At 44.8% G+C, this 18,563-nt stretch overlaps 1 protein-coding gene across 2 annotated transcripts; it reads right to left on the reverse strand.

Moving 5' to 3' along the window:
- Positions 1-2,179: 2,179 nt before the first annotated feature.
- On the reverse strand, positions 2,180-9,548 carry ZBTB42 (zinc finger and BTB domain containing 42). 2 transcript variants are annotated; one of them, XM_056545146.1, is made up of 2 exons: positions 9,277-9,548; positions 2,180-6,556 (listed from the first exon to the last, which is right to left on the reverse strand). In XM_056545146.1, the coding sequence occupies exons 1-2, from the start codon at positions 9,347-9,349 to the stop codon at positions 5,121-5,123; spliced, it is 1,509 nt and encodes a 502-aa protein (XP_056401121.1). In that variant the 5' UTR covers positions 9,350-9,548; the 3' UTR covers positions 2,180-5,120. The 2 variants fall into 2 exon arrangements, with proteins under 2 accessions (XP_056401121.1, XP_056401122.1); XM_056545147.1 differs by lacking the exon at positions 9,277-9,548 and adding an exon at positions 7,113-7,286.
- Positions 9,549-18,563: the final 9,015 nt, after the last annotated feature.

The raw sequence follows: 18,563 nt of genomic DNA on the forward strand, positions 1-18,563 counted from the left end.
CTCATGCCTGGATCTCAGGCACTGAGCAGTCATTTGGCGATCGGACACTAAGAGGCAGGTAAGGGGACCCTCCTCGCGTCCTACAGCTGTTTGGGATGCCGCGATTTCGCCGCAGCGATCCCAAACAGCCCCCTAAGCTAACCGGCAGCAGTTTAGTTTCACTTTAGAGGCAGCGATCAACTTTGAACGCCGCATCCAAAGGGTTAACGGCATGCGTCACCGTGATCAGTGCCGTGCGCTATTAGCCACGGGTCCCGGCCGTTGCTAGGCCCGACCCACTATGACGCGGGGCCGGTACGTCCTTGGTCCTTAAAGGGGTTCTCCAGTGCTTAGACATCTTATCCCCTATCGTGGGAGTCCCGCCGCTGGGGACCCCCATAATCTTGCACACGACACCCCGTTTGTAATCCGCCCCTCAATGCAAGCCTACAGGAGGGGGCATGATAGCTGTTACGCCCCCTCCCGTAGGCTTGCATTGAGGGGTGGAGCGTGACGTCACACGGGGGCGCCTGCCTTGTGGTCGTCGGTAATCGGACCAGGAGCAATCACGCTCCAGGGACTGATTACAAAACGGGGTGCCGCGTGCAAGATCACGGGGGTCCCCAGCGGGGGGACTCCCGCGATCAGGCATCTTATCCCCTATCCTTTGGATAGGGGATAAGATGTCTAAAGCACCGGAGAACCCCTTTAAGGGGTTAAACGGTTGGGCATAGGGAGATATACTTCTAAACACATTAAAAGGGGTTGTCTCGGAATTATACTGTTCTGAGACAAGAGGAGGTGGGTGCTTTTCCCAATCATCGAGTGCAGGTGAAACCATGCCCACATGCGATGTCCTATCAATGCATGATGTACGGGCAACATCAGTAACATCATGCAGCTATTAGGACATTGCATGTGAGCATTATTTTGTCCATATATGAGGAATGGAACAAGCACCCACCTCCTCCCCATCTGAGAACCGTATACTTCCAAGACGACAAGGAGCAGAAGAGGTAGGACCTCTTTTGCTTCCTGGACAATTTCTTTAGGAACACATGTACTATCAGCCAAAAGGATCATGCATGTGTATGGGAGGATGGAAGGAATAGATGTGGGCAACTTGTAACTTTACAGCTGCGGTAAAATTACAACTCTCAGCATACCCTGGCAATCTTCTTTTGGTTTTTCACAGCTAGATGATTAGAGGTTGCAGCCACTGGTCTATAGCAGGAACACCCTGAGTCTATTGTACCCAATAAGAAGTTTAAATTAGACTACAAAACTATTGCATATGATGCAGCCCAACAGCAGGGGAAAAAAACGGTCAGACATACCTGATTTGTGTCTCCATGGGACATAAGTCAGTGCCAGCAGCGGCATATTTCTAAACACTGTAGTAAACATGAATGATCATTTGGATGATAACTATTGACTGAACCAGAGCAAATATCTATATCTATGGCCACCATAGGTCCATAACCCAGAGAGAAACCCTACACTGAATCTTTTTGATTCTAAAAAAAATAAATAAAAAAGTGTCCTCAGGCTGCCAGATGTACGTCACAAACAAACCAGCAGAAGTTACAGCGATATGTAAAAGTTCACTAACATTTGGAGATAAGTTTTGGCGGTGAAGACTACAGCTGCTTCAATGCCCAGATGTGAAATAAGATACGAAGTTGGTAAAAACACACCACACCCTGGAAACGGAAGACGGCCTTTGAGGGGTCATCCTAAAATTTGTCCTATTCACTAGAACATGGAATACCTAAAAACAATGTCCTTTCAGGTCTCATTTAAAAAAGGAAAAAAATAATTCTAAAAGAAATGTTCACTCTTAAAGATGTAAACTCACACGATACAACAAAAACTTGAAGTAGCACTATGGGTATTGTCAATTACTTCAGACAACATCTTAATAATCTCCACGGACAGTGTCTTTTGTCTACAGATAAGCCTTCATTCCTTCTGGCATCAAACCGAGTGCCAGTAAATGCCCCGATTAAAAAGGAAATTATTTGTTCCATTAGAAGACAACCCCGGAGTAGGTTTAAGATTAGTAAGCTTTGTTGTATCATAGCGAAACATCTGTTTTAGTGATCATAAAATAAATATATATATTTATTACACAAGTCTGTCTTTCGAAACCAAAGAACTCAATTTTGTAAAAACTAAATAAAAAATAGTAACCGTCATGTATACCAGATTTAGATTTTATTTTTTTGACAAAAGAAAAATATAAAGACATCAATCCTATTCACGATTGTCAGTTGAACACACACTGAAAAAAAAAAATCGTACAAATTAAACACCACACAAACTAAAAAGGAAGGTAAAGAATTACAAAAAGAAACAAAAAAATTTCTGTAGAACAGCAAAATATTTTCTTATAAAATATATTCCAAGCCAACAGGTCTGTCTACATATTATATAGTATAAAACTTTATACAGAAATAATTAGTGTTTGTTTTTTTTGTTTGTTTGTTTGTTTTTTTACATATACATTTTTGTCACCTCAAGGAGAACTAGAAACTGATCATTTTCAGTGATTTCACAGCATTGGTGTGATTCTATTTCACATCCAGTGTTAAAACCCATGAGCAGCTCTGCAGAGCAGGTACGGATTTAAAAAAAAAAAAATAGATTTATTTTACCCAAACTGCATCTGTGCAATGTGTTCAGTAACAAATGCTATAGGCGAATAGGAAAGTAGGTTTTCCTCTAGCAAAGATATCAGTGTTATTGACTCAAAAAAAATAAGTGCAAATGATGTAGCTATTGAACAAACAGAAGAAAAAAAAAACATAAAAAACACAACAAGGTCATTGGACATTGCACAACTGGATTTATAAAATATTAGTTTTTTTTATATTTATGTCCATATGTTCATCAGGCGGATGTAAACTTTCCTTGTTGTTTACCAGTGTTTAATATTACTTTACAATGTTTTATTAAAGTATACATAAATTAAATATTAAAAGACAAAAATCAAAAACATACAGCAATTGCTCCCATTTCAGGGGATGATCACTCAACTTAAAAAGGGTAAAAAAAAACTTAAAAAAAAAACAAAAACACAATGCTAAATAGAATCTCTAAATTATAAATCATTTCACTTCAAATAAAAACTAATAAATACTATATCAAGTACCATCAGGAAAATAAAAAATAAAATAAAAAATAACTTAATTTTAGTAGTTTTTTTTTCAGTGCCATTTTTTTTTTCCATATCACAGCAAAGTAACATAACTAACCAGTAGATAGAACTATTGTACCTTGGTGAAGCCTATTAAACCAGGATGTTCACACATTAAAAATAAAATAAAAAGTAGGTAAAAAATAAAAGCGATATACATCATACCTTCAACGTTTATGTAACAGCAGTTAGGAAGAAGCACAGAGCGGGAGTGACACCGTGTTGGCGTATAAATATGTTTGCTCAAATGACACGGCCATTTGGGAACCATAAAAACTCATTAGGGGCATCTGCTTTTATTTTTGTAATAACGACTATCATAGGGTTCCATTCATCTTGTAAATGCCAATGGAATCGTAATAAAGAATTTTTTTTTGTTTTAAACTAAGAACACCTTCTAGACTGGCATGTAACATGGAGCGCTCTCCTTGATGGAAGAGATTTTTCCTGATTTATGACCCCTCTCTACTTCATGCAGGACTAGTAGAACTTCATGCTAATGGTGCTAACACATTGCAACCCATAGCAAACAATAAGACCATTGTTCACGTCAGCCTAGACCAAGACTGGAGCCAAATAGCCAATGAAGCGAGAAAATCTGCTCACTTTTTTTTTTCTTTTCTTTTTGGAAAGGGGGAGGGGGCTGATGTTTTTTTTTTTAATAAACAACAGCAGCTTGTTAATGATTTCCAGGAATCATTATTTTTTCTTTAATATCCAGACTGACCATAGCTTAGATCTGATTGGTTGCTAGAGGTTGTCTCTATCTAATGTACGTCCTTTAAGACTTTGCAGAGAATTCTGGGAATACAACAGATACTGTGTTGAATACTATAGCTTATCAAAACGGGGGAATATTTAAGACATCTGTCATATCTATTAAACATTGACCGTTCAATGTTTCCTGAGTGGATTGTGACAGCCATCATCAGGCAATAAAGTTTTTTTTTTTTTTTTTTGCATTGCGACACTGTCTTTCTGGTTGTTGGCGACATTTTATCTTACAACTGTCTTAGATACAAATACTAAAATCTTCATCTGCTTCAGATGAGGGAACACACAGGGACCATTGATCAAAGCTGTCGGACAGAAAAAACAACAACCTGCCATGTTGCCCCTAGCAACCAAGCAGAGAACAGTTTAATAAAATTTGAAAAAGCAGAGTTCAGATTTGGTTGCTAGGGGCAACAAGGCTTGGTTTGTGTTTTTTTTCTGTCCGGCAGCTTCGATAAATAAGCTCCATTAGACTTACACTGTGCTCTGTGCACGTAATATTAATAAATTGAGCCAAAATGAGAAAATTCATCAGGCTCACAAGATCCGGGTACAGAAACACTATGATATTTAGGATTTTAATTGTCAATACTTTGAAGCGACTGAACATTTATCAAATGTTCAACACTTTACTAACTTAGACCAAGAAAAATTGCGTACCACGTCCTAAATACTGCTGACTGAAATGTTAATAGAAAATATGAATCTATTCAGAGGACATGCTGTCTGCAATTGGGCCCCTAGACAGATGTAGCTGAGCTGAATGGGTTGTGCATTGTGATAATGCAATAGGTTAGAACACAATACGTTGTGCCACATAACTTACTCAGCTTTGCTACATCTGCAACAATATAACCAAGATATTCTATAGGTAGTCTTAGTAGTGAGTGCATGTGTTTGGGGGTATTTCTGCCTTTCTAACTCAAGTTATTAAGCCAGATGTAACCAACATGTGCTAAGCAGAGAATTATGGGTAATTTGCGGACACTCTTTTCACATTTGTAATTGTCTGCCACATTCACGTGAACAGCAGAATAAATCATATTAAATATATATTAAATAATTGCTGGGAGAGGGGGGATGGGAAGATGCACTTTGTGGGGTCAAGTGAGAATATTACAGAGCTCCAACAATGGATTCAACAGTGAAGAATCAACCTTCATTTTTACTACACAACCAAGGACTTGACTAGGCCACAGTGAAACTTACGGATATGTCTGTACAAGTCACCTGACTGGGTGAAACGTCTCTCGCACCACTTACACGCATGTGGCTTTTCCCGCGTGTGAACCACCGCGTGACGGCTGAGGTTATGGGAATATTGGAAACTTTTCCCACACTGGCCACAAGTGTAAGGCTTTTCTCCAGAGTGCGTACGTTCATGTCTCTTTAAGGTGTACATACACGAGAAAGTTTTGCCACATATCGTACAGGTGGGGACAGAACCATCCGGAGACATCTTAATCCGAGAACCGTCTCTGTCTCGGAAGTGAGAGCTGAGATGTAGCTGCAGAACGTGAGGACTTGGGAAAACTTTACTACATAGAGGACATATGCAAATCTGTCCCGGAGACACGAGGACACCTGACGTGGAGAGATCTGAGGAGTCCATGTCATCTTCGCTCTCGTCTCGATCGTGATACAAGTCCTCTTCCCTAACGTGAGAATTTCCATTTCCTGTGAACATGTGTCCTAACCCTGTCATTAGGTTTTTGGCCGAATTCCCAACATGTTGACTCTTTGGACTCTTTGCCTCACTGTCCTCCTGTTCTGACAGCAAGCCTTGTTCATCTTTAACAAGTGGCACAGTGCCCTGCTGCTGGCTGTCGGAAGCCAGCTGTCCAAAGACGTAGGAGGGGTGTAAGGAATCTCTCCCAGACATTGGCTTGAAAGACAAATCCAGAGCACAATCCCCATCACTTGGAGGCTGTGTATGGTTAGCAGATCTCTGGGACAAAGGGCATGAAGAACTATTGACACTGGCCTTTGTTTTTCCAGCTGCTGTCTTACATGACACAGCCTCTGCAGAAACTGAATTGACACCTATCAAGTCGGGGGACCAGCCTGGAAGCCCACTGACCTTTTCTTTCCAGGCTGGTTTCTCACATTCAGTGGTAGACATTTTTTCTTTATCTAAAATACATCCTTGAGGTCCATTTTTATCAGAAAACACATCCTCCTTCTCCAAGTCAGACCCATCATCGGCAGCTTTCTCTCCCGAACTGAGTTCTTTATCTTTAAGCTTGCCCTTGCAGACTTTTACAATGTCATACATGTGAAGATAGCTTGCAGCGGCCAGCACATCTTCTACTGGGAGGTTGTTGAATTCCAGCTTCCCTTCGTACATGAATTGAAGCAGCAGACTGAATGCTGGGGCTGTGACAATGTCACTGTTCAGATGTACAATGTCCCTTTTGTCTAGCTGGTCCCTGTAGAAAAGATGGAAGTACATGCTGCAAGACGCCAATACAGCTCTGTGAGCCTGGAACTGTGCTTCCCCAACTAAAACAGTACAGTCACACAGGAAACCCTGGTGACGCTGCTGACTCAGACATTGCAGCAACTGGCGGCTATGGTCTGGAAACTCCATTCTTCCTTCATAACCTGTTTAAAAAACAGGAAAAACTTGAATGTTACAGTAAACTAAATCCTCTTAGCAGCTGTAATAAAACGTTCTGGCTGTGGCAACACATGGAACAAGCGCATAACATCCACTGCTCAATTCTCTATGGCAAGCTACGTTTTTGTTCAAAAAAAAAAAAAGCAAGCCTCTCATCTAACTGCACCTGCCAGGAACAGGAAAAACTTGATTTTAAATAAACAATGGCTTCCAGTAGGCAGATTTCAAAGCCTTGTCCCCCTCCTGGTCAGTGCAGCCATTGAGTAGTTATGGTAACTGCAGCCTTTTAAAACACAAGCCTGGGCAGCTGTCTAAAACTTCTTCCAACTTCTGCGTGCAAGGTAGACGTTGGGATAACAGATACGTATTTACACCGCAACAGGGACACGACAAGGCGACACAAACAAACACACCCGACAGCTGCTAGGTAAAATTCTACAGCTAAGTTGCATTAATAAGAACAATATGGCTAGCAAATAAAAAATAAAAAATAACTTTTCAGCCCAATGTTAAGGAGTCGCTTGTCAGATGCTCTCTTACCTTCCCACCCCCCTTTGATAGAAGAGGATGCACCCGCTCATGGGATATGCCCCCGGGGAGTTTTAGGGTGATCTAGCTTTCTTCTCTGCCATGGTCTGTGGTATTACAAGGTCTCCAGCAGACAAGCACTGAGTAGCAGCAGCAGTGTGTGTCCCTGTGTCAGTGCGAGCTGTGAGGGAGGAGGAGGCTCGCTTTGCTAATTACACAGCAAGCTGGAAAGTCAGCTGCTCTGAGTTCACTAGGATAGAAATGCTACCTCCAGCTGTGCTCCTCTTAATGCCATATGTTACAGCAAATCTAACTACCAGCCAACCACGCCGCTTGCTGCCTTTTAAAGTTCCAACTTCCCCATTTATAGCCATCTATTACATGGGTGCAACTCCTGGCCAGATGGGGGGGGGGGAAGACACAAACGCCTACAAGTCTGGCTTTCCTATTTATTTTCTTTTTAGAGGTACAGGTGCATGCGGCCCAGGACAGCCATTTAAAGGGACTCTACTCTTAAATTCTACATTTATCATGCAATCTAGTGTTCCCTGAAAGCCGCAGTCTCAAACTAGAGAGGTGGACTAGAATATTTTTTTTATTTTAATAGAAAATACATTATAAACTACAGCTCTGCCTTTTTTAAATATGGGATTATACTACAGTTCGATGTTTCCCAACCAGGGTTCCTCCAGCTGTTGCAAAACTACAACACCCAGCGTGCCCCTACAGCCAACTTTTTAGCCTGAATGCAATTTTAACAGTCGCTTAGGCTGGACTAGAACATTTTTTTTTTTTTTTTTTTATTACTTTTAGATACACATTACATTTTTTATTTGTGCTTTTAAATATGGGATTATAGTATAGGCCAGTGTTTTCTAACCAGGGTGTCTCCAGCTGTAGCAAAACTACAACTCCCAGCATGCCCGGACAGCCGAAGGCTGTCCGGGCATGCTGGGAGTTGTAGTTTTGCAACAGCTGAAGGCACCCTGGATGTGTGAAACACTGTTATAAATCTAAAGTCTTTATATAGTCTAAATATGGGATTATGCTACAGGTCAGTGTTTCCCAACCAGGGTTCCTCCAGCTGTTGCAAAACTACAACTCCCAGCGTGCCCCCACTAGCCTAAATGCAATGTTAAAAGTCGCTTAGGCTGGACTAGAACATTTTTTTTTTTTTACTTTTATAAGATACAAATAAAATTTTTTATCTGTGCTTTTGAATATGGGATTATAGTATAGGCCAGCGTTTTCTAACCGGGGTGTCTCCAGCTGTTGCAAAACTCCAACATCCTGAGAGTTGTAGTTTTGCAACAGCTGAAGGCACCCTGGATGTGAAACACTGTTATAAATCTAAAGTCTTTATATAGTCTAAATATGGGATTATGCTACAGGTCAGTGTTTCCCAATCAGTGTGCCTCCAGCTGTTGCAAAACAACTCCCAGCATGCCTGAACACAACTAAAGTCTTAATATTTTGCAATTGTGTTAAATATAAAAACTACTATAATACTAATCCAACTATCCACTAATCAAACATAATATAAATCCCACTACAATCAACCTAATACAGAGCCAGGCTCTAGACACCCCCACCAGTCCTCTCCTCTTAGCAGACCCCCCTGATTTGTGTACCCCATGCTGGGATAAGGGTAAAGCAATGTCTGTGACCTTTGCAGTTAGTCCCAGGCCTGTCGGTTCCAACTGCAGCAGGTTGCACAGAGTTTAAGGAAGTGCAGACAGACCTCATTGTATCCACTAACACCCCCCACCTCCTCCTCTCTCTCCCCTCCTGCCGGCTGTGTCTTCACCATGTAGCTGCCAATTCAAGCCCTGGATCATTGTTTCCCACGGTTCAGTCTCCCCCTTTTCTCTCCACTATAACAAAAGTTGTTATTGTTTATGCGAACATATTTATAAACACACAAGATACATTGTGTCAATCCACTTGTGTCAGATGAAGAAGGATCTAAGTCAATGCAGAAGCCCCTCTTGTTGTCTGGACAATGTCCCCAGGGGGGGGGTCAGACCAGCAATAGTCCAGATGGGGACTGCAAACTTGTCTCATCCAGTTTAAAAGACCAGACCCCCCTCCCTTCCTTCTTCCCCTCTGTCCTTCTCTCCCCAACCTCCCTTCCCTGTAATCCTGAGCATGCATCCCAGATATTGTGGCTACTTACAGGCAGCTTTGGGGGATCCAGGGACTGGTGGCTGGTTTAAAGCCCAGAGTTTGTGGGGATCCTGCGGCTTCATGGAGATCCCCAGATGTTGGAGCTGGTGCCACCTCCCTCCTCCCTGTGTTAGTGGCAGCCTAGCAGCACTGTGTTGTTGGAGCAGGTTGGTAAGAGGACACTCCTCTCTGCACACAATACTCTCTAGCCTCTCCCCCTTGTTGTGTGATTGCTCCTGGGCTCAGGCTTGCTGGTGTTTGGAGCTTTCCTTGGTGGTGGTGGTGGTGTCTCTGCGCAGAGCCTGGCACTGGACACAGTCCCTGCTCCCCCTCCCCTCCCCAGTCAGCAATGGGAAGTGTTACCACCGCTGCTGGGAACCAATGGGGAGAGGCGAGAGCTACAGCTGTGCCCTTCTCAGATAAACAGGCTGCTCCTGTTATAATACACTGCTCAGCTAGCAGGGGTAGCCTGGCAGCTTTTTTGGACTTAGGGGAGGAGGGAGGGTGTTCACAGAACATTCACACATAGGTGCAAAAAAAAAAAGTGCAAAGATTCAGCTGCTGCAGAACCTCTTGATAAGACCTGTCACTTGTCATTGAAAGCCAGTCTCCTAGCACAGTGTTTCCCAATCAGGGTGCCTCCAGCTGTTGCAAAACTACAACTCCCAGCATGCCTGGACAGCCTTCGGCTGTCCAGGCATGCTGGGAGTTGTAGTTTTGCAATAGCTGGAGGCACCCAAGTTTGGAAACACTGCCCTAGCATTATTACACTCTGGCATTAATCCAATGCAAGAGTGTAGCATTGAGTGCATTCAATCTAAGAAAGCTGCTGCAGCACCTCTTGTTGGGGAGTTGTAGTTTTGCAATAGCAGGAGGCACCCATGTTGAGAAACACTGTCCTAGCATTACACTATGGCATTAATCTAATGCAAGAGTGTAGGACTGAATCTAAGAAAGCTGCTGCAGCACCTCTTGTTGGGAGTTGTAGTTTTGCAATAGCTGGAGGCACCCAGGTTGGGAAACACTGCCCTAGCGTTACACTCTGGCATTAATCCAACACAAGAGTGTAGCATTGAGTGCATTAAACCTAAGAAAGCTGCTGCAGCACCTCTTGTTGGGAGTTGTAGTTTTGCAATAGCTGGAGGCACCCAGGTTGGGAAACACTGCTCTAGCATTATTACACTCTGGCATTAATCCAATGCAAGAGAGTAGCATTGAATCTAAGAAAGCTGCTGTAGCACCTCTTGTTAGGAGTTGCAGTTCTGCAATAGCTGGAGACACCCAAGTTGGGAAACACTGCCTTAGCATTACACTCTGGCATTAATCCAATGCAAGTGTGCAGCATTGAGTGCATTAAATCTAAGAAAGCTGCTGCAGCACCTCTTATTGGGAGTTGTAGTTTTGCAATAGCTGGAGGCACCCAGGTTGGGAAACACTGCCCTAGCATTATTACACTCTGGCATTAATCCAATGCAAGAGTGTAGCATTGAGTGCATTAAATCTAAGAAAGCTCCTGCAGCACCTCTTGTTGGGAATTGTAGTTTTGCAATAGCTGGAGGCACCCAGGTTGGGAAACACTGGCCTAGCATTACACTTTGGCATTAATCCAATGCAAGAGTGTAGAAGCTGCTGCAGCACCTCTTGTTGGGAGTTGTAGTTTTGCAATAGCTGGAGGCACCCAAGTTGAGAAACACTGCCCTAGCATTACACTCTGGAATTAATCCAATGCAAGAGTGTAGCATTGAATCTAAGAAAGCTGCTGCAGCACCTCTTGTTAGGAGTTGTAGTTCTGCAATAGCTGGAGACACCCAAGTTGGGAAACACTGCCCTAGTGTTACACTCTGGCATTAATCCTATGCAAGAGTGTAGCAGTGAGTGCATTAAATCTAAGAAAGCTGCTGCAGCACCTCTTGTTAAGAATACCTGTCAATAACGGTAGTCTAAAATTCCTGCTCTAAGCAAATGTAAAGAGTTTGGCAAAGAGTGTGTTGCATTTAAGAAAGCTGCTGCAGCACATCATAATAAGATGAAAATTGTAATAAATCCCGGCACTCACTTATCTTCAAACGATATAGGTTTATTCACGAAAGATGCGTTTCGGCGGTAAGCCTTTTTCAATTGCAAACATATATCTTTTATATATATATATATATATATATATATATATATATATATATATATATATATATTTGCAATTGAAAAAGGCTTACCGCCGAAACGCGTCTTGCGTGAATAAACCTATATCGTTTGAAGATAAGTGAGTGCCGGGATTTATTACAATTTTCCTATTATCTCTATCCTCGTGCACCACGCTAGTCCAAGTGCCGCCCTATACTTTGAACTGTCATCATAATAAGATGACCTCTCATTTGTAAATGAAACCCAGCACTAGCCTAACATTCCTGCTTTAATCAAATGTAAAGCGTTTAGCATAGCGTGCATTGCATCTAAGAAAGCTGCTGCAGCACCTCTTGATAAGACCTGTCACTTGTCATTGAAAGCCAGCCTCCTAGCATTACACTCTTGCATTAATATAATGCAAAGAGTGTAACATTTAGTGCATTGAATCTAATAAAGCTGCTGCAGCACCTCTTGTTAGGAATACCTGTCAATAGTGGTAGCCTTACATTCCTGCTCTAATCCAATGTAAAGGGTTTGGCACAGAGTGCATTGCATCTAATAATGCTGCTGCAGCACATCGTAGTAAGAAGGCCTGTGATTTGTAATTGAAACCCAGCACTAGCCTTACGCTCCAGCTTCAATCAAATGTAAAGAGTTTAGCATAGAGTGTGTTGCATCTAAGAAAGTTGCTGCAGCACCTCTCGATAAAACCTGTCACTACTAATTGAAACCAAGCACTAGCATTACATTCATGATTTATTCAAATGTTAATAATTTACCATAGAGTGCATTAGATCAAAGAAAGCTGCTGCAGCACCTCTTGATAACAAGACCTGTCGCTTGTAATTGAAACCCAGCTTTAGGGTACGTTCACACAGGCGGATTACCTGCAGATTTTCCGCTGCGTATCTGCTGTGGTAAATCCACAGCGCATTTTGCTACCATTGACTTCAATGGGTCCGAAGAAAAATCTGCCTCTATTGTGGATTTTCTGCTGACCCATTGAAGTCAATGGTGGCAAAATCTGCTGCGGATTTTCCGCAGTAGATACGCAGCGAAAAATCCGAAGGTAATGCGCCCATGTGAACGTACCCTTAGCCTAACATTCCTGCTTTAATAAAATGGAAAGTGTTTAGCATAGAGTGCATTGCATCTAAGAAAGCTGTGCAGCACCTCTTGATAAGACCTGTCACTACTAATTGAAACCAAGCACTAGCATTACACTCCTAATTTAAAGGGGTACTCCGGTGAAAAACTTTTTTTTTTTTTTTTTAAATCAAATGGTGCCAGAAAGTTAAACAGATTTGTAAATTACTTCTATTAAAAATTCTTAATCCTTCCATTACTTATTAGCTGCTGAATACTACAGCGGAAATTCTTTTCTTTTTGAAACACAGAGCGGTCTGCTGACATCACGAGCACAGTGCTCTCTGCTGACATCTCTGTCCACTTTAGGAACTGTCCAGAACAGCATATATTTGCTATGGGGATTTCCTTTTACTCTGGACAGTTCATAAAATGGACAGATATGTCAGCAGAGAGCACTGTGCTCGTGATGTCAGCAGAGAGCTCTGTGTTTCAAAAAGAAAAGAATTTCCACTGTAGTATTCAGCAGCTAATAAGTACAGGAAGGATTAAGATTTTTTAATAGAAGTAATTTACAAATCTGTTTACATTTCTGGCACCAGTTGATTTAAAAAAATAAAGTTTTTCACCCGAGTACCCCTTTAATCAAATGATACCTTTGGCATTAGCATAGCATGCATAAATCTAATAAACAGTTCAATAAGAAGCAGTGACACTGCACATACATCACTAGTAGTTAAACGTTCACCCGGAATGAATGCTACACTTCATGCACCTGCCCTTATTACGGCGGTGCACTATGCCAATCCACGTGTGAAATGCAAAAAAGGAGAAAATAACAGTAGACAGCACTCACCATTCAGGGGACTTTTATCGGCATGAGGGGTGTAGGAGCAGAGGTCTCGGGACAGCACTGTTTTGCGCAGCTCTTGCGCTTCAGCAAGCCGATTCATCGCCATGGATGCACACACCTTGATTAAGTACATGAGACATTTCGGGAAAGTTGTCATGGTAACACCCAAACTTAGGAGTGTCATGTGACAATACTATAAAAAGCACAGGTAGTTCAAAACACAAAATATAAAACATACAAAAAACAGAACAACAATCATCATAAGAACGGGGGCAACTCATTGCGGTCATTGAGCCCTAAGACTCCGGTTGCGTCCAGCTTTACGATCCATCGTGCCTCCCTTTGCAGCAGGAGATTATTACGATCTCCACCATACACAGGAGGATTAACCCTCTCCAAGCCAGCAAATTTTAAGCAAGTAGGATCGTTATCATGTGAGTCTTGAATGTGAACTGTTAATCTGGGGGCAACACTCCCTCTTCCAACAAAGCGAAAATGTTCTCGAACCCGAACATGGAGTGGCCTTATCATTTTGCCCACATAATATTAACTGCAAGGGTAAATCTAACAATATACAACATGGGATGTGCGACACGTGATGAAATGATCGACTACATGGGTGAAGCCACCTAATTGTACCTGTCTACTAGCAATATTGTGGGAACGAAAAGAACAGTTTCCACAACAATGATTTCCTCTGGGGGTATATCTCTAACATGTACCAGTATTTGTGGATTGCTCTGGCTACAATATGGTTTAAATTGAAAATGTTTAAAGAGAAAGTAAAACTTTTTGCTGAGTAATGGATCTTGTTTTAGTTTTTAAAAGATCAGCTCTTTTTCATTTTTTGACTTGTTCTAGGCTATCTTCTATTACAGTAAGGATATTTACATTCCAGCAGGTTTCGTTTTAATTTTCCTGCTTGTTGGTCAAAAACTTCAGGCTTGCTGTTGATTCTCTTCAATCGAAGGAACTGGGAGCAGAGAATACTGTTCTTCCCGTGTATTGGGTGGGAGCTCCGATAACGGAGGAGACCATTTCTGGCAGTCAGCTTACGGTAACCCATAGTAACAAGGGATTAATCTTCGACTTATAGCTTCACAACCAAAAATCGAGCTTGGATCCACCAAATACACTAGTGAACAGCATGCTTTCATTGTTACAATCATTAAGGTATTGGACAAATTAATCGAAAACAGACTCGGGGCCATCCCACACCACTAAGACGTCATCGACAAATCGTAGAAACAATTTTATATGTTTCACATATGGATTTGCCTCACAAAAACATAACTACGTTCAAAGGCGGCAAGGAATAGGTTGGCATAGGTGCAGGAGACCGGCGTCCCCATCGCGGTGCCGGTCAACTGCCTACACCAATTCCTGCCACTCATGAATTAGTTGTGGGATAAAACAAAAAGCAACACATCGCAGACAAAGGAAATAAAATCCTCAGTTTTTTCAGTCTCAAGGAGGATTTCCCGGACAATTCACCTCCATAGATTTGGAGGCGATTTTGAAACCCACTTGCCAGTAAAAATCATCAAGGTGGGAGAGAAGGTCACTGGTATCCTTTATATAAGTTGGTGGGGCATGCAAAAGTGGTTTCAAAAGCCACTCAAGATATTGTGATTATGGTTCGGTCGCAGAGCCGATCTCCGCCACAATAGGGCGTCCAGGGGGTCGGCTCTGTGACTTATGAACACTTTGGGTAGGAAGTAATATTTTGCAAATCTAGTGGAATAGGGCAATAATTTTTCTGCACTACGTTGAGAAATAAGACCCTGTTCACATTTGGATCTCAAATGTACGCAATGAACCTAAGGTCTTATTAATAGGATTTGAGGGAAGGGGCTCATATGTGGATCTGTCTCCCAGTAATCGCTGTTTCTTCGAGGTAATATTCAGCCGTCATAATGACGGTACCACCGCCTTTATCGGCTTTTGCAATTTTTAAGTCAGATCTGGAAGACAGCCACTTAAGAGCACACTTGTCACTATGCCGGCTGGCAGGAGGTGGATCCTCTGTGCCAGAGAGGGATTGGCGTGGACCGTGCTAGTGGACCGGTTCTAAGTCACTACTGGTGTTCACCAGAGCCCGCCGCAAAGCGGGATGGTCTTGCTGCGGCGGTAGTGACCAGGTCGTATCCACTAGCAACGGCTCAACCTCTCTGACTGCTGAAGATAGGCGCGGTACAAGGGAGTAGACAGAAGCAAGGTCGGACGTAGCAGAAGGTCGGGGCAGGCAGCAAGAATCGTAGTCAATAAGGCAATAGCAGGAGGTCAAGTACACAGTATGGACAAACACAGTAACGCTTTCACTAGGCTCTAAGGCAACAAGATCCGGCAGGGGAGTGCAGGGGCAGAGATCAGATATAGTCTGGGAGCAGGTGGAAGCCAATTAAGCTAATTGGGCCAGGCACCAATCATTGGTGCACTGGCCCTTTAAGTCTCAGGGAGCTGGCGCGCGCGCGCCCTAGAGAGCGGAGCCGCGCGCGCCAGCACATGACAGCAGGGGACCGGGACGGGTAAGTGACCTGGGATGCGATTCGCGAGCGGGCGAGTCCCGCTGTGCGAATCGCATCCCCGACGGCCATGACAGTGCAGCGCTCCCGGTCAGCGGGACCGACCGGGGCGCTGCGGAGAGAGAGACGTCGTAAGCGCTCCGGGGAGGAGCGGGGACCCGGAGCGCTAGGCGTAACAGTACCCCCCCCCTTAGGTCTCCCCTTCTCTTTGTCCGGTAACTGCCTCCCCTGGGATGAGGACACCGGGAAAGAATGGAGGGTTTCCTCAACGGCAGGCAGTACAGCAGGAGTGGGAATGGGGAGGGAGGGCAGAGGGCGAGGCCTGACACGGGGCAGTGTGACACCAGGACGGGGGCCATGAGGAGGCACCGAGGCTTGCCTGACTGGACTGGGAGGGGGGGAGAGGCACTTCTTATGGCAGGCAGAGTCCGTAAAGACCTTAGGGAGACCGATTACAGGAGGAACCACAGGGTCACGGCAGGGAGTACTGGGAACCGGTTTAAGGCAGTCCTTGAGACAAGAGGTACCCCAGCTCTTGATCTCCCCTGTGGACCAATCCAGGGTTGGGGAATGGTGTTGAAGCCAGGGTTGTCCAAGGAGAATTTCGGAAGTGCAATTGGAGAGGACCAAAAACTCAATTTTTTCGTGATGAGGTCCGATGCACATTAGGAGGGGCTCCGTGCGGTAACGCACGGTGCAATCCAACCTGACTCCGTTGACCGCGGAAATGTAGAGTGGCTTGACGAGACGGGTCACCGGGATGCGGAATTTATTCACCAAGGAATCCAGAATAAAATTCCCAGAGGCACCGGAGTCCAAGCAGGCCACGGCTGAGAGGGAGGAGTTGGCTGAAGGAGAAATCCGTACGGGCACCGTGAGACGTGGAGAAGCCGACTTAGCATCAAGAGACGCCACACCCACGAGAGCTGGGTGCGAGCGTGCGTTTCCCAGACGTGGAGGACGGATAGGGCAATCCACCAAGAAATGTTCGGTACTGGCACAGTACAGACAAAGATTCTCTTCCCTACGGCGATTCCTCTCTTCCTGGGTCAGGCGAGACCGATCCACTTGCATGGCCTCCTCGGCGGGAGGCCTAGGCGTAGATTGCAATGGAGACTGTGGGAGAGGTGTCCAGAGATCTAAGTCTTTTTCCTGGCGGAGCTCTTGATGTCTCTCAGAAAAACGCATGTCAATGCGAGTGGCTAGATGAATGAGTTCATGCAGGTTAGCAGGAGTTTCTCGTGCGGCCAGAACATCTTTAATGTTGCTGGATAGGCCTTTTTTAAAGGTCGCGCAGAGGGCCTCATTATTCCAGGATAGTTCAGAAGCAAGAGTACGGAATTGTATGGCGTACTCGCCAACGGAAGAATTACCCTGGACCAGGTTCAGCAGGGCAGTCTCAGCAGAAGAGGCTCGGGCAGGTTCCTCAAAGACACTTCGAATTTCCGAGAAGAAGGAGTGTACAGAGGCAGTGACGGGGTCATTGCGGTCCCAGAGCGGTGTGGCCCAAGACAGAGCTTTCCCAGACAGAAGGCTGACTACAAAAGCCACCTTAGCCCTTTCAGTAGGAAACTGGTCCGACATCATCTCCAAGTGCAGGGAACATTGTGAAAGAAAGCCACGGCAAAACTTAGAGTCCCCATCAAATTTGTCCGGCAGGGACAAGCGGAGGCTAGGAGTGGCCACTCGCTGCGGAAGAGGTGCAGGAGCTGGCGGAGGAGATGGTTGTTGCTGCTGTAGCTGAGACTGAAATTGCTGTAGCTGTGACTGAAGCTGCTGTAGCTGCGACTGGAGTTGCTGTGTCATGGTGGTCAAGTACGACAGCTGGTGATCTTGTTGGGCGATCTGTCGGGCTTGCTGGGCGACCAGTGTAGTGAGGTCGGCGACAACTGGCAGAGGAACTTCAGCGGGATCCATGGCCGGATCTACTGTCACTATGCCGGCTGGCAGGAGGTGGATCCTCTGTGCCAGAGAGGGATTGGCGTGGACCGTGCTAGTGAACCGGTTCTAAGTCACTACTGGTGTTCACCAGAGCCCGCCGCAAAGCGGGATGGTCTTGCTGCGGCGGTAGTGACCAGGTCGTATCCACTAGCAACGGCTCTACCTCTCTGACTGCTGAAGATAGGCGCGGTACAAGGGAGTAGACAGAAGCAAGGTCGGACGTAGCAGAAGGTTGGGGCAGGCAGCAAGAATCGTAGTCAATAAGGCAATAGCAGGAGGTCAAGTACACAGTATGGACAAACACAGTAACGCTTTCACTAGGCTCTAAGGCAACAAGATCCGGCAGGGGAGTGCAGGGGCAGAGATCAGATATAGTCTGGGAGCAGGTGGAAGCCAATTAAGCTAATTGGGCCAGGCACCAATCATTGGTGCACTGGCCCTTTAAGTCTCAGGGAGCTGGCGCGCGCGCGCCCTAGAGAGCGGAGCCGCGCGCGCCAGCACATGACAGCAGGGGACCGGGACGGGTAAGTGACCTGGGATGCGATTCGCGAGCGGGCGCGTCCCGCTGTGCGAATCGCATCCCCGACGGCCATGACAGTGCAGCGCTCCCGGTCAGCGGGACCGACCGGGGCGCTGCGGAGAGAGAGACGCCGTAAGCGCTCCAGGGAGGAGCGGGGACCCGGAGCGCTAGGCGTAACAACACTCCTCTACAGGGGTAAGATTACTCTTGGGTTTAGGGTAAAGAAGAGCTTTCTCATTTTGCCAGACTGC

This window comes from Hyla sarda, chromosome 11 (assembly GCF_029499605.1).
Source record: "Hyla sarda isolate aHylSar1 chromosome 11, aHylSar1.hap1, whole genome shotgun sequence".
NCBI lineage: Eukaryota > Metazoa > Chordata > Amphibia > Anura > Hylidae > Hyla > Hyla sarda.